The following is a 17,116-nucleotide window of genomic DNA, read 5'->3' as shown; positions in this document are numbered from 1 at the left end:
CCAATTTCGCGAAGCATTTATAGCGATAGTGAAGTATTTTACAACTACACCAAGTAAGGTTCGTTATATACTCGGCAGTATAAATTGCGATAACATCCGCTTACTGATTACCTTAAGAAGCATGGTGTCACGCGAGCACAGGCAACTTGAACCGATCTAGCACTATGACCGCGAGCACTCGCTGTCACAACGGTGGAGTGGTGAAGAGCGCTGAGATAAGATAAATAACGCTTATTCTTGCTGCTTCTCGCTTTATCGCGTCTCCATAAATTGAGATTCAGCACTGGGCGCGCATGCAGCCACCAGCCATCTTGGCTCACCCCTAGCACTCGTACCCGGCGCTGATTACCTTCAACGTACGGCGTGCCGTCTACGTGTGCGCGAAGCAACGCTGGCAGCTGTGCATAGCCGCGACCGGGCTAGAGGAGGAGGCACGCGTTCTCCTCCCCTATCGCGCCCTTGATCTCATGACCTTTAACGCAGGGCGCTTGGAAAGACAGCGCGTATCAAGCCACTATCCTTCTCGGCTCATCCTCGCACGCGTTCTCTCGCACCATCAGCATGGCGGTGAGCAGGGCGCGATCTTATCGAACTTCAGCTTTAATCAAAACATCACGGCGACGTCGACGGCATCGGTGAAAATTTGCCTGTTGTGTTCATATCTTTCCTATCGAAATATTTTACCCGCCCGTCGAGAAGGAACTCGCTGTGTTAATGCTAGAAATTGTGCACTTGCGACCGCGTACAGTCCCAGTGAGGGACATTTTTTAAAGGAACACTGAACAGAAACACTAATTATCTTTAGACTGATAAAGCATTCTTTGCAAACTATAGTTTGGTCAATTTTGCGACAACAGGTTGAATATTAAAGGAGAAAATAAAGGTCGAAGTTGGATTTCTTGAATGTCGCTTCAGAACCACAGCGCCGGCATGTCAGTATGACGTATTGGGTTTCAAATTACTTTTTGCAGATTTGGGCCCTTGTGCCTTGATAAAACACTTTTAAACGCCATTAGTTCCGCCTTTGGGTGATTTCGAATGCATTGTAGTTCTTTATTTTGAGGCGTTCAATATCCATGACGTTATGGAGGCCTAGCGAGAGAACTGAAAGGCGGCGTCGCCACCGGCCTCTCGTTCTTGCGTCTCTTCTGCTTCGCCAGGCGTTTTCTCATGGCAACTGGGATCATTACAAGGGCAAGACCAATTTATTAATACAGCTTAAATAAATTTTCACTTTTAGTGCCCCTTGAATGGGTGCTGAAGACGTTGGCACTTCCATGCGCCAAGCATGCTAATTTAAGTAACGAAGTTTGTGTGCGAAATGAGACACTCATACAATGTGTGAACGCGCTTATTATAAGCCAGTGAAAAGCACAAGAACACAGGGTAACGGGCAAATAAAGTGTCCGATTCAGGGTTTACGCCTGACTGATAGCACCTTTCTGGTCCGCGACGCACTAGCCAAAGTCAATTTGAACAGTTTGATGCTTAGTATGGTGCCAGAAAACAGCGCGTGCGTAGTCTTTTAAATTGGTGCGCAGTGAATGTAACGACGATGAACTGAAATTCCAGCCTACTTTAGAAACGATAATCACGAGGAATGAAATATTCCGTATACGTATATAGTCGCACGTGTTATTAAACAGTCATCGCTAGTGATTATAGGACTCATTTGGCGGGCTTCTCGCACTCTAAATACATGATTTCATCGAAATCGCCTTTGGCGGGAATAAGAACAGTGTTACTGATATAAATGGCGTCAGTCAAGATATAACAACGTGACTTCTTGAACAAGGATGAACAACCAAAGAACACAGACAAAAGCAGCACTTGTCCTTCTCTCTGGTTTTTGTTTTGTTGGGCTCGTTCAAGAAGTCGCACTGTTGTACTTTGAGTCATGCATAACCTACTAACCCAATTGTCTGTATGAGTACACCTGTTCGAAACTATAACGATCCTTAAAATGGAAATTCGAGGTTTCACGTCACAGCCGTTTACCATTTTCATATAGGGATTTAAGAACGTTCTAGTGGACCCACCTCCGAAACAAAAATATACTAATGAGTGTGAGTTAGGCTTTTCTGACTTTATTTTCATGAGCAGCACTTGTAGTTGGGCACCCAGTGTACCTCATGTTCTTCACATGATGGAGAGCGTTGTTACAAGTCAGGAATATAAGCCTAGGTTTATTGGTTGGCGTAATATGTGACATCTAAGTGAATAACCCTGTAATTATAAAGGCGTCATACTTCATATCACGTCCCTTTCCATAATTTCGTGAAAGGATAGGATAAAACAAGAGATTTTAGTCAGGATCGTGAACGTGAAGATGATTTCATTGAATGCTCATAATACTAGCCGATGCCAACCGATTCCAGCCGAGGAGAAATATGGCCGATAAACGAAGGGCATCGTGATTTTATGCCCCGGAACGTATATTCGTCCGATATGACCCGGCATAGAACTTCCTTTATCGATGTCAGCGCATGCCACAGTGATACTCCGCCGTTCTATTTCCAGATGATATTCGTGATGCGGGACACACCAGGGTTCGTGTCCGTGGCCTCGTTTCGGAAGATGCCCGAGATGGCACTTCGGGAGCTTCAGGAAGAAGACACAAAGAAGGCGCTTTGCGCGATCGCTTACACGTCGGGCACCACGGGCGATGCCAAGGGAGTTATGGTGTCGCAGTACAGTTTCGTAGCCGCTATCCAGAGTATCAGGTGCGTCATACCCTCTCGTCTTAGGTCTATGTCGTGGTGCGGCTGCTTTGCACTGCTCATTGACGTCACACCCTTGCGCATCAGTTGAGTACATTCGCATTACGTTAATGGTCCTACCGGTAGTTCCTACCGCCGACGGCGCATGCAGTAGGTTTTCCGTTCTTGCCAGCTGGGCTGAAGAAGTAGTGGTAACAGTAGAACAACGCTATGTTAAAGTTTGCTTGCCTTAACATGCATGTCGCGCAACTCATCTTGTAACTCCGACTGCGTTTGATGTGACGCCAAAGACGCACTATGTCAACGTAGACTGATAAATTAAACTAAACTCCTTTGCGGCTGTGTAAGGAGATCATAAAAAAACAGTAACTATCTTAGCATTACCCCCATAGCGGATTTCATAATGATCCGACAATACTGGAACTATAACTGGCGCAATGGTAGCAGCACTTACCAACACGAGGAATTATGTGATTACCTTCTGCGGGGATATGTAGTCCACGCCCGCCGACAGGGTAAACATAACGAGGCATAAGGTATCATCTCGACAAGTTTCTGTCACAAGCCTGGGCTCTTATTCACGTAAGGCGCCTATTAGATTGTTTGTAAGAGAAAATTACGGGAATCCTGATGCTGGGCATATTATCAGCGAAGGCGATCGACCAATGGCAAAGAACGCTTACGAAAAAATAGCTTCCTGAATTCGACCCCTGTTCGACCATTTCATTCGCTTCCTTACTTAGCAGCGTTAGACTGGATATTTAGGAGGGATTAAACATTATATATATCCTATCCAACTACCCATCTGTGCTCTCTGCTCTCATGTGCTCGCCTACTCTTTTCAGGGCAATGAAGTGCGCCGGTGAAAACGAAGTGCTCATAGTATTGTGGAACCTGTACTCCGTGAGCGCGATACCCCTCTTCATGGAAGCGCTCTGCAACGGAAGTACGTCGGTAATCGTGAAGCCGAAGCATGGAAGTGCAAAGATGTTTGAAGCGATCAAGAAGCACAACGTGAGTCGTCCTTGCGTTTCCTCGTGCGTTAAAATGCCGTACCAAATTCTTTCGCCAGGGCTGCCCTTTCTTTTCTGTCTTGTCCCGGTCGCCAACGCAGGAGCATTGGCTTACGTGGGTTTCGCAGATGCAACTGCCATGACATTCGCGCAGACAAGAAAGCTTTCTTTTTCGTCTACACTCCTACGAACCACCTCGGCGCACCTACACAACGGTTGCATGTTTTAAAAAATAACGTTACTAGGACGCGTGGTAGGGGAATGACCTCGTAAAGGAAAAAGCCAGACGTCACAGTGATGTGGTGAAGCTTCCATCACGCCTAGTTCAGACAAGCGAAGTCGAATACACCCTACTGGTGTTGATTTTTTTTCGAAAGATGTGACGAATACTTAAGAGCAAGCTTAACTGTATGGCGTTTTGTCGATCTATAACGCAATAAATAATTGCTCCATTATTTTGAAATTTACAGCACGTTTATCTAATCACAACCTCTACCTCTACAAAATGTCAACCCAATTAACTGGATAGTTCCTTTTATGGCAAGCTTTGTTCCTATGCAGTACCTTAGTTAGTACAATTTTGGCATATTGTCGCTCGCTAATTCACCCTACCACTTTGAAAATTAGCTAGCATATTCTAGAAAGTACACTACTCGTGTAAGGTTTATATCGGATACACACCATGTAGTTATTTCGCGGTGCGTCTGTACAGTCAAGAAATAGGCCTGGGCTCACGACGCACATAGCTCATCTCACTCTTTCAACTTTATCCACGTATCACCATTATCGCCCCTCACATTGCCTGCAACGTTGACGTTTTCCCACTACGTTCGATAAATGAATGAACCTGTCATTCAGTGTTTCGGTCAGTTAATCGAACATTCAGTCAAATCACTCAGGCTACCTGTCTTTCATTGTATCAATCAATCAATCAATCAATCAATCAATCAATCAATCAATCAATCAATCAATCAATCAATCAATCAATCAGTCAATCAATCAATCAATCTGTCAATGAATCAATCAACCTGTCAGTCAATAAATTAGTAAAAAGGTCATTTAAACAGCAAGCCATTACGTTTTCTTTTGTACGGCCTTCTTTTCGCACAGGTGACGACGCTATGCGGATCGGCTACACCCTTGCAGCGGCTTGTGCGCGAAGCGTTCAGCGCGGGCGAGAAGCTGAAGAGTGTCACACGCGTCGGCAGCATCGGCGGCACTCTGCCCGAGACAGCCGTCGAGCAAATGCGGAGCGTGTTCGACCTGCGCAAGCTAGGGCACGCGTACGGGCTCACCGAGGCCGCCGGCTTGGTTCTGGCTCCACCGTTTCATGACGTCACCGTCGCTTACCTTGGCTACGCGTGCCCTGGAGTGCTCATCAAGGTTAGTGTTATAGAAAGCTAGACCTTCCAAATTAGACCAACCATGTCGTCCCAACAGGCTATGGGGCTAAAATAAGTATTCAGAAAACAACTTCTTTTAAAGAATAGTTTGTAACAATTTGAATACACACAAGGATGTACAAAAACAAAACACACTGCCATTATTATATTCATTAAAAATGAATTGGGTGTGTCATTGCTCTAGGCCAATTACGAGGAGGGTATTTACAGAAGAATAAAAATTGGAGGACGCTTAAGCTTCGCCTTCAAGAGTGGAACGCGACAGCGCTCCCGTCGACCCGCCAAGGGGTGTAAGACAATGGGCTACGGCGCAGCGACTACGCGCCCCGCATCGGACGCGGTGAGCCTCGAGCAACGCAGCGTTCGGCGCGACAACGAAATGTGCGCCTGAGCAAGCGACGCACGCCTGAGCCTTAGAAACAGCTCGTTTCTAAGGCAACACCGCGTTCACTAGAGGCGCTTTTGTACCGCTTTGAAGCATCGCACTCGTGCCTCAGTCGACTCTGCCTCTGGACACGGACCCTGGTTCGATTCCCACCCAGCCCGTCTTGGAAGTTGCTTTTTATTTATGAAGTGCCTGCCGTGATTTATCGCTCACGGCCAACGCCGCGGACGCCGACACCGACACCGACGCCGACGACACCGGCTTTTCTGCGACACGAGCTCCTTAACGCTATCGCGTTAAAATGGGTTGGCGCGCATGCGGCAGGCACTGTCAAGCGATGAGCGAACCTAACCCCCATTATTGAAAGGAAGAATGTGCAATGATTGTGTTATATAGTTACTGTCACGTGGGGAAGAAACTTGGAGGTTTACAAGTATGCTGGAAAAGATCTTAAGGACCAGGCATCGAACGATGGAGGAGCACACGGGGATAGGTGATATTCAATATGCGTAGGGCAGATAACGAGTGGTCTATAAAAGTTAACGGAATGGGTGCCAAGAGAAGGGAAGCGCGGTCGAGGACCGTAGATAACTATAGGAGGTGTGATGACATTAGGAAGGAAGAAATGGTGCTTTAGGCCATGACAGCCGTTGACAAACGTTTATTTACCTTAGCATGGTTGCTTCTTTTTTTATTTTTGACTAAAGGTCAAGAGTTTTGGTTCCCCATATTCTTCTCACCCACAGCATACTGAGAGATTCGGCTCTGCTGTGTTGATGCCTTGAGGTAGCTTGCAATAGTTTACTTACCAGTTGACGGCATCTAAGAACATATACTGCTTGACACCTGCAGTTTATTCAATGTCGCGCCTCCGCTGCCGTGACCACCGAACGGCCTGGGTAACACTCCCAGTTCCAGGATACATATAAACAAGCATATAACAAACGGGACGAAAGGTTAGTCATCGTCACAGCTCAATCGGTATATAGAGCACCAAAAGCGTCATGCGAGGCCTATGAATACCGCTCCCGCAGTTGAAAAAGTTCTCTCGTTATCCACTTGCGATTTTCCCTTATTACCAATGTTAAGTTTATCCCAAACTTAACCCTAGATCGTAATTATTTTAGGAACAGAATAAAAAATTGGTCTCCAAACCACGCTGTGAAGGTAGATGGACGGCGAAACTGTAAACAGCTAGAACGATTACCCATTGCGACGAAGCTTGAAATTATTCACATGGCGACATGCACAAGCACTTTACCTAATTGTTAGCCTAAGACGTTTCAACGGCCTGCGACTTGGCTTGCGTCACTACTTCGTGCACCTACAAAGAGTGGGTCATAGAGAAGACAAATGCACTTATCCTCACTTTCGCTGCGCCTCGTAAGCAAGGTCTCTTTCAAGAGTCCTCACTATACGTAGCCTTCCCATAGCACTGTCACAGCACAAATAAGTTGCTAGGCGGGTACATCTTTTACATACGAAAGTGAAGTTACATCACTCTCTGTTTCATCTGCTACAGTTGCCGCTTCGCGGCAATTACAGCTTTGCAGCCGCACTCTTTACCGGTAAACGCTTGCAGGGAGTGCTATGCGTGAAGGTGAGCGTTGTAGTTGTTTTTTTATCTTTCCCCCGCACCGCGGGCGCCACCGCTGCCGTGGATGGATAGATGGATGGATGGATGGATGGATGTTATGAGCGTCCCCTTTGGAACGAGGTGGTGGGTTGCGCCACCAAGCTCTTGCTATCATACTGCCTAATGTCCTACCCAGGTTAAAAAATAAAGAAAAAAACCCATTATGAACTCCCACAACCAAATTTTCGTACCCCTATTCCGAACTTTTCTTTTGTACGTCTCCGTGTTTTTGTCGTTTCCCTACTTTTCTTCCACGAGTCTTCCAGTCGCCTCTTACTAATCTCTATAGCGGACATGTTTACTTTTCCACTGCTCTCGCTGAACCCAAGGGCTTCAAAGAGGCCAGTTGTATCTAAATCGACCGCTGGGCAGACATCTTCACATTCTAATAAAACTTGCTCCATCGTTTTCCTAGCTTTACCGCAGCAAGCACATGCTTCTTCTTCCTTCTTATACCTCGCTTTATAGGTGCGTGTTCTAAGGCATCCCGATCTCGCTTCGAAAAGTAATGAGCTTCCCGTTGAGTTATCATAAATTGTTTCTTCCCTGAATTCATTTTTTTCCTCTTAAGTAGTTATTCATGGCAGGTTTCTTTTCCATTGCCGCCACCCATGATATTATTTCAGTCTCTCTGACTTTCCGCTTGACGTGCTTTGTTGCTGTGTTGCCCACCCTACAGGCCACATACTTGCTGGTAAACTTCCTAGTTCTTTTCCTCCACTGTGAATCAATGCTTTTCCTGTACAGATACCTCAACACTCTCCCAGCCCATTTACTTTCTTCCATATTCCTCAGGCGTTCTCCATACTCAATTTTACTGCGAGCTTCCCTCACTTCAAAAGTAGTCTAGCCCATATCACCCTGCACAGCTTCATTTGTAGTCTTCCCGTGAGCGCCCAATGCGAAGCGACCCACTGACCTTTGGTCCCCACCGAGTCCTGATTGTACCCCTGATTTAAAGCAAATAACCGCATTTCCAAAAGTAAGTCCTGTAACCATTACACCTTTCCACATACATCGGAGGACCTCGTTCCTAGTGTATCCCGATAGCGCTCTGTGCTTCATTATGGCTGCATTTCTCCTCCCCATCACTGTTATTGTTTTTTTCTTGTGTTTCCATATATCTATCACTTTTGTTTATCCATATACCAAGGTATTTATATTCTCTTACCCGTGGTATTTCCTGGCCCTGTATTGCCACTGTCTGTTCACTGTTTTTATTGAATACCATAACACCTGATTTTCTAACACTAAATTTCAAACCTAAATTGTTGCCTTCCTGTCCACAGATATTAGCCAGACGTTGCAAATCACTTTGCTTGTTAGCTAGGAACACAATGTCGTCCGCATAAAATACACCTGGAAGCTGCTGCTCTACTACTGTACACGCCTGTCTGTATGATAGATTAAATCCGATATTGCTTCCTTTTTGGGCCCTCTCCATCTTCACCATGTACATCATAGACAGCAATGGGGACAAAGGGCACCCCTGCCTCAGTCCTTTGTTGATATCAACTGTCTCCTCGCTTCTCATCTCTTCCCATTCAACGCAAACGGTATTTTCTAGGTAAATCTCTCTCACAAGCTGTAAAAAAACGTCACCTAAGCCTTCCCCTTCCTGAATATCCCACAAAATATAGCCGTCTATGTTGTCATAGGTTCCTGTAATGTCTAAAAAGGCCACGTATAACGGCCTGCTTTCTACTTTTGATATTTCAATACACTGAGTAAGAACAAATAAGTTATCATCTAAACGTCTAGCTATTCTGATGCCATTCTGAAGTTCTCCAAAAATGCCATTATTCTCTGACCATGCTTGCAGCTTTAATTTGATTGCCTGCATTGCTGGCCTGTATATTACCGATGTAATGGTCAACGGTGTATACGAGTGAATTCTATCTTTCTCCCCCTTACCTTTATAAATCAAATTCATTCTACTTTGCCGCCAACTGTCTGGTATAAGTCTATCTTTTAACGTTTTTTCCACTGCTTTCACCAGAGCTTCCTTACCTTTGGTCCTAGTTCATTAATCAGCCTAACGGGAACCTCGTCTAGCCATGTGGCTGTGCGCTTAGGAATTTTTTCTTCGGCTTTCTTCCAGTTGAAATTTGTCAGCACCAGATCCTTTTCCACCTGGGTCTCTTTCATGCTCGTCATTGCCTTGGAACCATGCTCGTCAACCTCGTCATTGCCTTGGAAAGATTCGGCTGTTATGTTTAGGCTGTAATTTATTGCCGCTTCCCCTTCCAGTTTGTTTCCATCTTTGTCTAGGATATGTCGTTTTATTGTTGTTGACTTCCTGCCTAATAATTTTATGTGGTTCCAAAATATTCTCAGTGCGGCCTTCTTTTTCTCACGTATTTCTGACAACCGACATTCACTTTCACCTTTTATCTTTGCTTGCACAAGTATTTGAACCATAGACTGTTTTCTCCCGGTATATTTCCCATTTACTGGTTGCTTCATCCTGCGGCAACTGCGCCTTCTTTGCCTGCCTGTGCTCTCGGGATGCTTTCTGTCGTTCGGCGATCGCTTCTCGTATCTCCCTGTTCCACCAGCTTTTCGGTTTCTTTTTTTTTTCCTTTCCAACAAACAGGTTGTTTCTCTTACTATATTTATGTCGTTATTAGACTTAGAAGCTCATTATATTCCCTCTATTGGCCATTTGCTAAGTTCTTTCTCGACTCTTGTGTCTATACCTGTTATTTGTTCAGCGTCCAAGTTCGAACTGGCCATTTTGCACTCCTTGCTCTGTTTCCCAACTACATATCCCATTTTCAATGTGATACGTTTATGGTCACTCCCAATGCTGCTATACCCTTCCTCATATATGACCATTTCTCTCAACTTATAAATTCCTTGTGTCATCAGACAGTAATCAATGGTCGATTCCCACTTCCCACGTGATATGTCCTTCACACTTAGGCCCTGTCTTCACGATAACGATGTTATGTTGCTCACAAAGGTCTAGCATTGACTTCCCGTTGTTGTCGGTATAGCCATGTAAATCCTGTATGTGGCCATTCATGTCACCTAATAGGATAATTTCAGCATCATTCCCGAAACCCTTAATGTCAGCACTTATGCATTCCACTAACCCTTTATTCTTTTCTGTGCAATTATTTACGTTCTACAAACACGTAACGCCCAGCCAAGTTTTTCCCCCACTCATTGTACCAGGTAACAAAAGATGCTCTTGACAGTTCGAATTAACTCTTTTCCATTTGGCTCCTTGATGAATGAGCATTCCGACTCCACCTCCCTTGCTTTCTGACTTAGTTCTGCTCCCTTCCCAAACGTAATTCTCAATCGCTGGCGGCTCTTCCGAGTCTCTAAGGTGTGTTTCTGTAACCGCATACACCCCTATTTGTTCTCTATTTAACTGCTCCTCAATCTCTGCCCACTTTTCATTTCTTCTGCCGCCCTGGATGTTTATGTAGCCTATTGCATGGCCAGCTCTCTTTCTTGCTTTCCTCCTGTTTCTGTTGTTGACAGCGATGCTATACTGAGGTTCCCTTAGCGGTCCTTCTTCATTACTACCTACTTGGCCTCCTTAGCGCCCGTGGGCCTTCCAAAGAAGCCACAGCGTGGCGAGCAAGTCGCCAGCCCACTTTTCGTGCAAGCCTGTAAGTGAAGTGGACCCCGTCTCATTGAGAACCACCACACCTACTCACTTCCCTGTTTACGTCGACAACCTCGAAGCCTTTCTCTCGACTTATTTTCCATATCGCCTCATTAGCAACCACTACGGCTCTTTGTATGTGACTGTCACGTACAGGCACATCCGGCACCGTGCACACCACGATCTGCACCTGAGGGGTCAGCTTGCGCTAGTCGTCCACCCCCTTCGCCAAGCGCTGGGATAGTCCTGTCCCTTTCCTGTTTAGGACGTCATGTAGCCCACCTGCTACTATGAAAAGGTTGTGCACGTGGACATTTTCGGCGAGCTTTGCTTTTGCTCGCCCCATGACAGAACCCAGCGTCTGCCTGGAAATGTCCCTACCGCCACTCTTTTATCGCCTTTAACCCTCTCCCCAATTGCTTCTGAGCAACTACCCAGGTTTGAGTCGCCGGTGATAATCACCATTTCACTCTCTCTTACCTATCCCTGCTTCCCTTTGTCCTTTTCCGCGTGATTCGGACGTGACAAGGGGCATTGATCCATGCGTTCCAGCTTTTTCCGCGTGGCGACCTCAAGGTAGGTGCCGCTATTTCCAGCTAACCCCTCGCCACGTTGCCCGCATTCTACGTACTTTGCTGGCACTACCTCTCCTGTCACGTCGGGGGACTGCGTTCCATTGTCACGACCATTCTCGTTTGCAATGGCGCCCCTGTTCAGCTTTTCCTCGGCTGCTTCAAGTCTTTTTTTCACTACCTTCCGTGCATCATGCTCCCTATTTAGCTCATTTTGAGCTCTTCAACCTGTTTGACAAGCTCTTCCTGGAAAGCCTCCATTTTCTTCAGACTCGCCTCGACATCACAGTGTGTGCCGATTGACTCGATTCCCTCTCCACTCTCATCCGTCCCCTCATCTGCCTTGGGGGACCCCGCGCACACTTCACGCTTTCCCGGCTTTCTTGCCATGTATTGCCCGGCTTTTTCTACTGCAAATACTATGATACTATATCACTATAATAATGCAGAGCACGTGCTTTCTAGCAAAAGCCGATACGCACAGGATCTAAATCCTCACAATGTCGTAAAGTAATTCTCACCAGCCATCTAAAAGCAATCAATGCCGCGCAGACTTACGGTATGACACGTTTTCGCACGTGTTTGACCACGCGGCCACGCACTCACTTTCCTAGCAACATACACACAGTAAAACCACTAATAGCTTGCCACTTGCCACTTTCAAGCTACTATTTAAAGGCTATAAAGACTTAACGTTCCACCCGGTTGCCCGTGTTGAAGCACGTGGCGCGAAACGACGCTCTGACTATCCTGCTCAACCATATGTACACGAAACACGCCCGCGCACACGAAAAAAAGAGGGACGAAAAAACGAAAATAGAAGAAAAACACCCAATTGTTATTGAAAGGCTAAAAAATAAGCAAATCAAGAACAGAAGCAAGCTCAAAGCATGCACAAAAACCTATGATTTCGTCGTCGCCACGGAGCCCTATAAAGCACGTCCATCCGCCACAAAAGCTCAAGCCACCGACGCTCTAAGGTTCAGCGCCAACTGCTGGTGCTGCAGGGAACCCAGTGGCGCGCGCGTCCCCAACTTTTGCCCACGGAGACGTCAGAGCCATTGGGAGGTAGTGATGTACAGTTTCACTATAAAAAGAGTTTACTACCTCCCCTCCTCCCCAGCTTTCCTTGACGGCACTGTCCCTTGGATTTTACAATGAATTCCTTGATTGCTGTCGCCATCGGAGGAGCGCCACATAAATGGCATGTAACACGAAGAGGAGGGTAAAGCAGACCTAGGTATGTAAGTACGTGCGTTACGCTGAACATTGCAGTGCGCAGAGACATTCGCTTTCAGTCGTGCTGAACCAGTTGGACGACCAGCCTCTGTCGGAAGAAAGCATTTTGTAACATCGACGCGACTTCACGTCGCATAAAAAATGCCGTGCAAGCGCTACTGCACTTCAGATCGACCGGCCTGTGTGGACGCCTGTGATTGGAGCGCCTTTTCTTAAACTTAAATTAGGGGGTTTTACTTGCCAAAACCACTATCTGATTACGAGGCACGCCGTGTGGGAGACTCCGGAAATTCCGACGACCTGGGGTTCTTTAACGTGCACCTAAATCTAAGTACATGCATGTTTTCGCATTTCGTCCCCATCGAAATGCGGCCACCGTGGCCGGGATTCAATCCCGCGACCTCGTGCTTAGCAGCCCAACACTATAGCCACTAAGCAACCACGGCGGGTGGAGCGCCTTTTCTGTTTCCTGTTCCTGTATTTTTTGTTTTTCGCTTTCTCTACACTTTTTCCAACCCCTATATCTCCCAACCCATTACAGGGCAGCAAATCGGAAACTCGCCTCTTGTTAACCTCCTTGCCTTTCCCTCTCTCTCTCTCTCTCTCTGACCAGTGCGAAGGGTAGTAAAACAGATCAGGAAGAGTTATGTGAGCATTCAGTTATTAAATGTTGTCCATATTCCTAATACGGGGTCAAATCTTCAGCTGTGCAGCAAGTTTAATTATTTTACAGATTGCTGCGTTCCGCACTTAATACTGTGGTTCTACACGGCATGCCGTGCCACTCAATTGGAAGTTATGGTTTCGGCAAACTGCGGTTGTCACAGCTTGTCGTCACCCGCCGTGGTAGTGCAGGGGATTTCACCTTGCGTTGCTGAGCACAAGGATGTGGATGCCTGCCGCGGCGGCCGTATTTCGTTAGGGACGAAATGCAAGAACGCTCTTGTACGTAGCTTTAGGTGCACGTTATAGAATCCCAGGTGGCCAAAATTAATCCGGAGTCTGCCATTATGGCGCGCCTAATAATTACATCCCAGTTCTGACATGTGAAACCCCAGAATTTAATTTAACCACAAGTCGGGGTGGGGGGGGGGGGGGGGTGCACCAAAATCAGCGAACTGTTTACGATCTCAAAAGCACCTCAAAGGCCACGTTTTGGAACACGCTACAGATGCACATCTGCCCGATGTAAAGATTTCTTATAGTGCGTATGCATTTGCGCTGATGATCAGAATGTTTAAGAAAATTCTGTGTCCTTTAGGAATGAATAAACCTCTCGAATGTTGTCCACTTAAGCATTTCATCGTGACACCTATGTTGCTAAAGACGCAAGCTGGTAGTCATCTTTGCGATTCTTTTTCTGATGCAGTCGTACATTTATTCATTCATATTCATTTTCTCTTGCTTAACAAAAATTGTTTAACGAAATTTGTTTGGTAAACCGGAAAATGAGCTGAAGTATCAAAACTGCACGTCGCCTTTGCTACATCACAAGTGTACTTTGGTAGTACAGTTATGGATAGGTATATTTTTTAATTCTCCCTTTCATGCATTCACAACCAGAACATGTGACAATTTTCTTGTGACTAGCTACGAAGTTAAAGAAGAAAGAAAAAGAAGACAGTCTCCCCGGGTCCTGACTGATAGTGCATGTTTATTAAGCATTATATTAGATGTTTACATGTGCTGCTTGCTTGTCTTTCCTAACAGGTGGTTGACGTCACCACAAGAGAGCCCCTTCCTGCTGAAAAAACTGGCGAAATTTGCGTGAAGATTCCTAGCGTCATGATGGGTTACTTAAACAAACCGGAACTTACAAAGCAGGTCCTTGACTCTGAAGGCTGGCTCTTGTCCGGTGAGGGCGTTTCCCGTAGTGTTACAAAATGTGGGTTTCAATGAATGGAACACCCTGTCAGCTAAAATCTTTTAGGCGGCTGGCCATATACCAGCTGTTACTGAAACTTTTTTCCTATACCGGAGGTGCTATTTGTTGTGTGCGTGTGTACGTGGGCGGCGTCGTCGCGTTCTGTGAGTCAAGATATATATATATATATATATATATATACACTGTGTCGAAAATTTTTCCGATAATTGCATTGCACATACCCTTATATTCAAGATAAAGCTCAGCGCAAACAGGACGGCACGTGTATGCACAAGGTCCTACTCTCACCTGGCATCTTTACTACGTCACACCCCTGCGTTGGACTGTGATATAATAAAGATGCCAGTTGAGAATAGCGCCTTGTCCTGTCTCCTTCTTGTGACTAGCCAATGCATTCAATGCATTTTACTACTGTTATGTTGTTTAACTGTGACTACTAAAATTTGTGATGCTGTAATTTCCTGTAACTGATTATTTTATTTGCTGTTGTGCTCATAGGCGTATCGAATTACGCACACTTCCTCGGACCTTTTCTGTTGGCCCGTAGTATAAGTAAATAAAAAAATAAACAAACAAACAAACAAATAAATAAATAAATAAATAAATAAATAAATAAATAAATAAATAAATAAATAAATAAGTGATCAGCCATACGAATAGCAGTATATTGATGATATTAGATTTCCTAGGTATAATTAGTGTCTTCCTTTCTTCTGTCCCTCACCCGCCGTGGTTGCTCAGTGGCTATGGCGTTGGGCTGCTGAGCACGAGGTCGCGGGATCGAATCCCGGCCACGGCGGCCGCATTTCGATGGGGGCGAAATGCGAAAACACCTGTGTGCTTAGATTTAGGTGCACGTTAAAGAACCCCAGGTAGTCAAAATTTCCGGAGTCCTCCACTACGGCGTGCCTCATAATCAGAAAGTGGTTTTGGCACGTAAAACCCCAAATATTATTATTATCTTCTGTCCCTTTTCAAGAAATGTATTTTGCGCCACAAGGTATACCTAGAAAATCTAAGCACCAACTTGCCCAGCAGGAAGTCCTTTTGATGATATTAGATTACTCATTAAAAAAAGAATATGGCGAACGAACACCGGAGCCTCTAAATGAGAATGATTTGCAAGCGCCTACATCCTTGTGATGGGCATGAACTGCATGTTAGACCATTTGTGGAGGAAATAAGCCTGCAGCGGCAGCAATATCACGGCTTTTTTCCCGTAGGAAATGTTTTCTCAATTGCGGTTTGTCGTCGTTCTCGTACAGCATCGCCGCCACAACTGGGGATGGTGTACGTTCTTAAGAATAGTTCGTTCCTGTGATCGTAGGCATGAACGATAGGCAACGTCTTCACGTTGTATTGCAACGCCATCCAAGTCGAAACTGTGCCGAAGTTAGCCTAACCGCGCCGGGCATTTTCAGGGCAAGAAAAATGTAAGAAAATGCACGCACCTCCGACGCACTGCTGGAATCTAAATGACGCAAACCGTGTTTAAGTTGGCGAGGCAGCAGCAGGGCCCGATGACACGAGCCCAGCCTACTCGCGTGTAGCCGCCTGTGTCACGAGGACCAAGAGAATGCTTGTAATAGGGCGTAAAATGGGCGAGAGATTATCTAATCCCTGGAATGGCACTTACCCAGTGGCACTAGTTGTTTATTCGGGCTGGTATCCAGTTGTCCCAAGCTGTCTACTCGACACGGCAACAGTAGGCAGCAGTCGCAAAGTTGAGTGAAAAGGCAGAGAAAGGCTACGGTTTAAAAGAGCCGGCGTCGTTGGCGGAACGCGCTAGCGACGCGTAAAAAAAAAAAAAAACACGTTCTAATCGCACAGGAGATTGCGGCTACTACGACGAGGGCGGCCGCGTGCACTACATAGACCGTCTCAAGGACACAATTAAGTGCCGCGGCTTCCACGTTCCAACTCCGGAGCTGGAGCATCTCATCAGCTCGATGGCCGAAGTGAGCGAAGCGGCCGTAGTCGGCGTGCCCTCTGCCGAGTACCAGGATGCACCGATCGCATTCGTTGTGCCCAAGCCCCCCGCCGTCGGGAGCGTTGCCCTCGCCCTCAAGATCAAGCAGTACGTGGCAGGTGAGATGCGGTTGTTTGTATTGTGCTGTTGTACAATCACGATCACCATCACTATTGTCATGATCAGCCGATCTGTGTCTACGGCAACTCAGTTTTGCGTAATCCTTCTATGTGGGGGAAGATTAATGAAAGTGTAATGATTGTCGTCCACCTGGGAAGTAGTACGAAACTACAAAGGAAAGCCAAGGGTATTTCCCACAAGGCTTATCAGCTGAAGAAAGATATAGCCTGGTACAGCGATCGAACATGGGACCAACGCTTTCACTGTCGGTCGCTTTGCAACCTGAGTCAACCAGGAGGCTATCAGATCGCAGAGCGAGGCAGAATCAGTCGACAAGTTGAAGCGCAGAGACGTACAACATAGAAAATCAATTTTGCGGAAATCCTCAATGTGGAAGAAGATTCATGAAAGTGAATAATTGTCAACCACCTCGGGAGTAACAACAGGTTATAAAGGGAACCCAGATGGGTTACTCAGAAACGAAGCTCCGCATTTGAAGAAAAATTCGTCCTGGTTCAGGGATCGAAGCTGGGACCAAAATATTAACTTAGA

General features: G+C 46.1%; 1 protein-coding gene across 2 annotated transcripts in view; it reads left to right on the top strand.

Annotated features, from left to right (window-relative positions):
* The window catches only part of LOC142582385 (uncharacterized), a 66,560-nt gene that overhangs the window by 43,372 nt on the left and 6,072 nt on the right, over positions 1-17,116 (top strand). For both annotated transcript variants that reach the window (XM_075692039.1, XM_075692041.1), the window contains 5 exons: positions 2,521-2,723; positions 3,566-3,734; positions 4,844-5,116; positions 14,301-14,445; positions 16,306-16,563. In XM_075692039.1, the coding sequence (XP_075548154.1) occupies positions 2,521-2,723; positions 3,566-3,734; positions 4,844-5,116; positions 14,301-14,445; positions 16,306-16,563 (1,048 nt within the window). The remainder of the gene's footprint in view (positions 1-2,520; positions 2,724-3,565; positions 3,735-4,843; positions 5,117-14,300; positions 14,446-16,305; positions 16,564-17,116) is intronic.

This window comes from Dermacentor variabilis, chromosome 5 (genome assembly GCF_050947875.1).
Source record: "Dermacentor variabilis isolate Ectoservices chromosome 5, ASM5094787v1, whole genome shotgun sequence".
Lineage (NCBI taxonomy): Eukaryota > Metazoa > Arthropoda > Arachnida > Ixodida > Ixodidae > Dermacentor > Dermacentor variabilis.
Note: the sequence above shows the minus strand (reverse complement) of the source record. Positions and strands in the feature narration are given on the sequence as shown.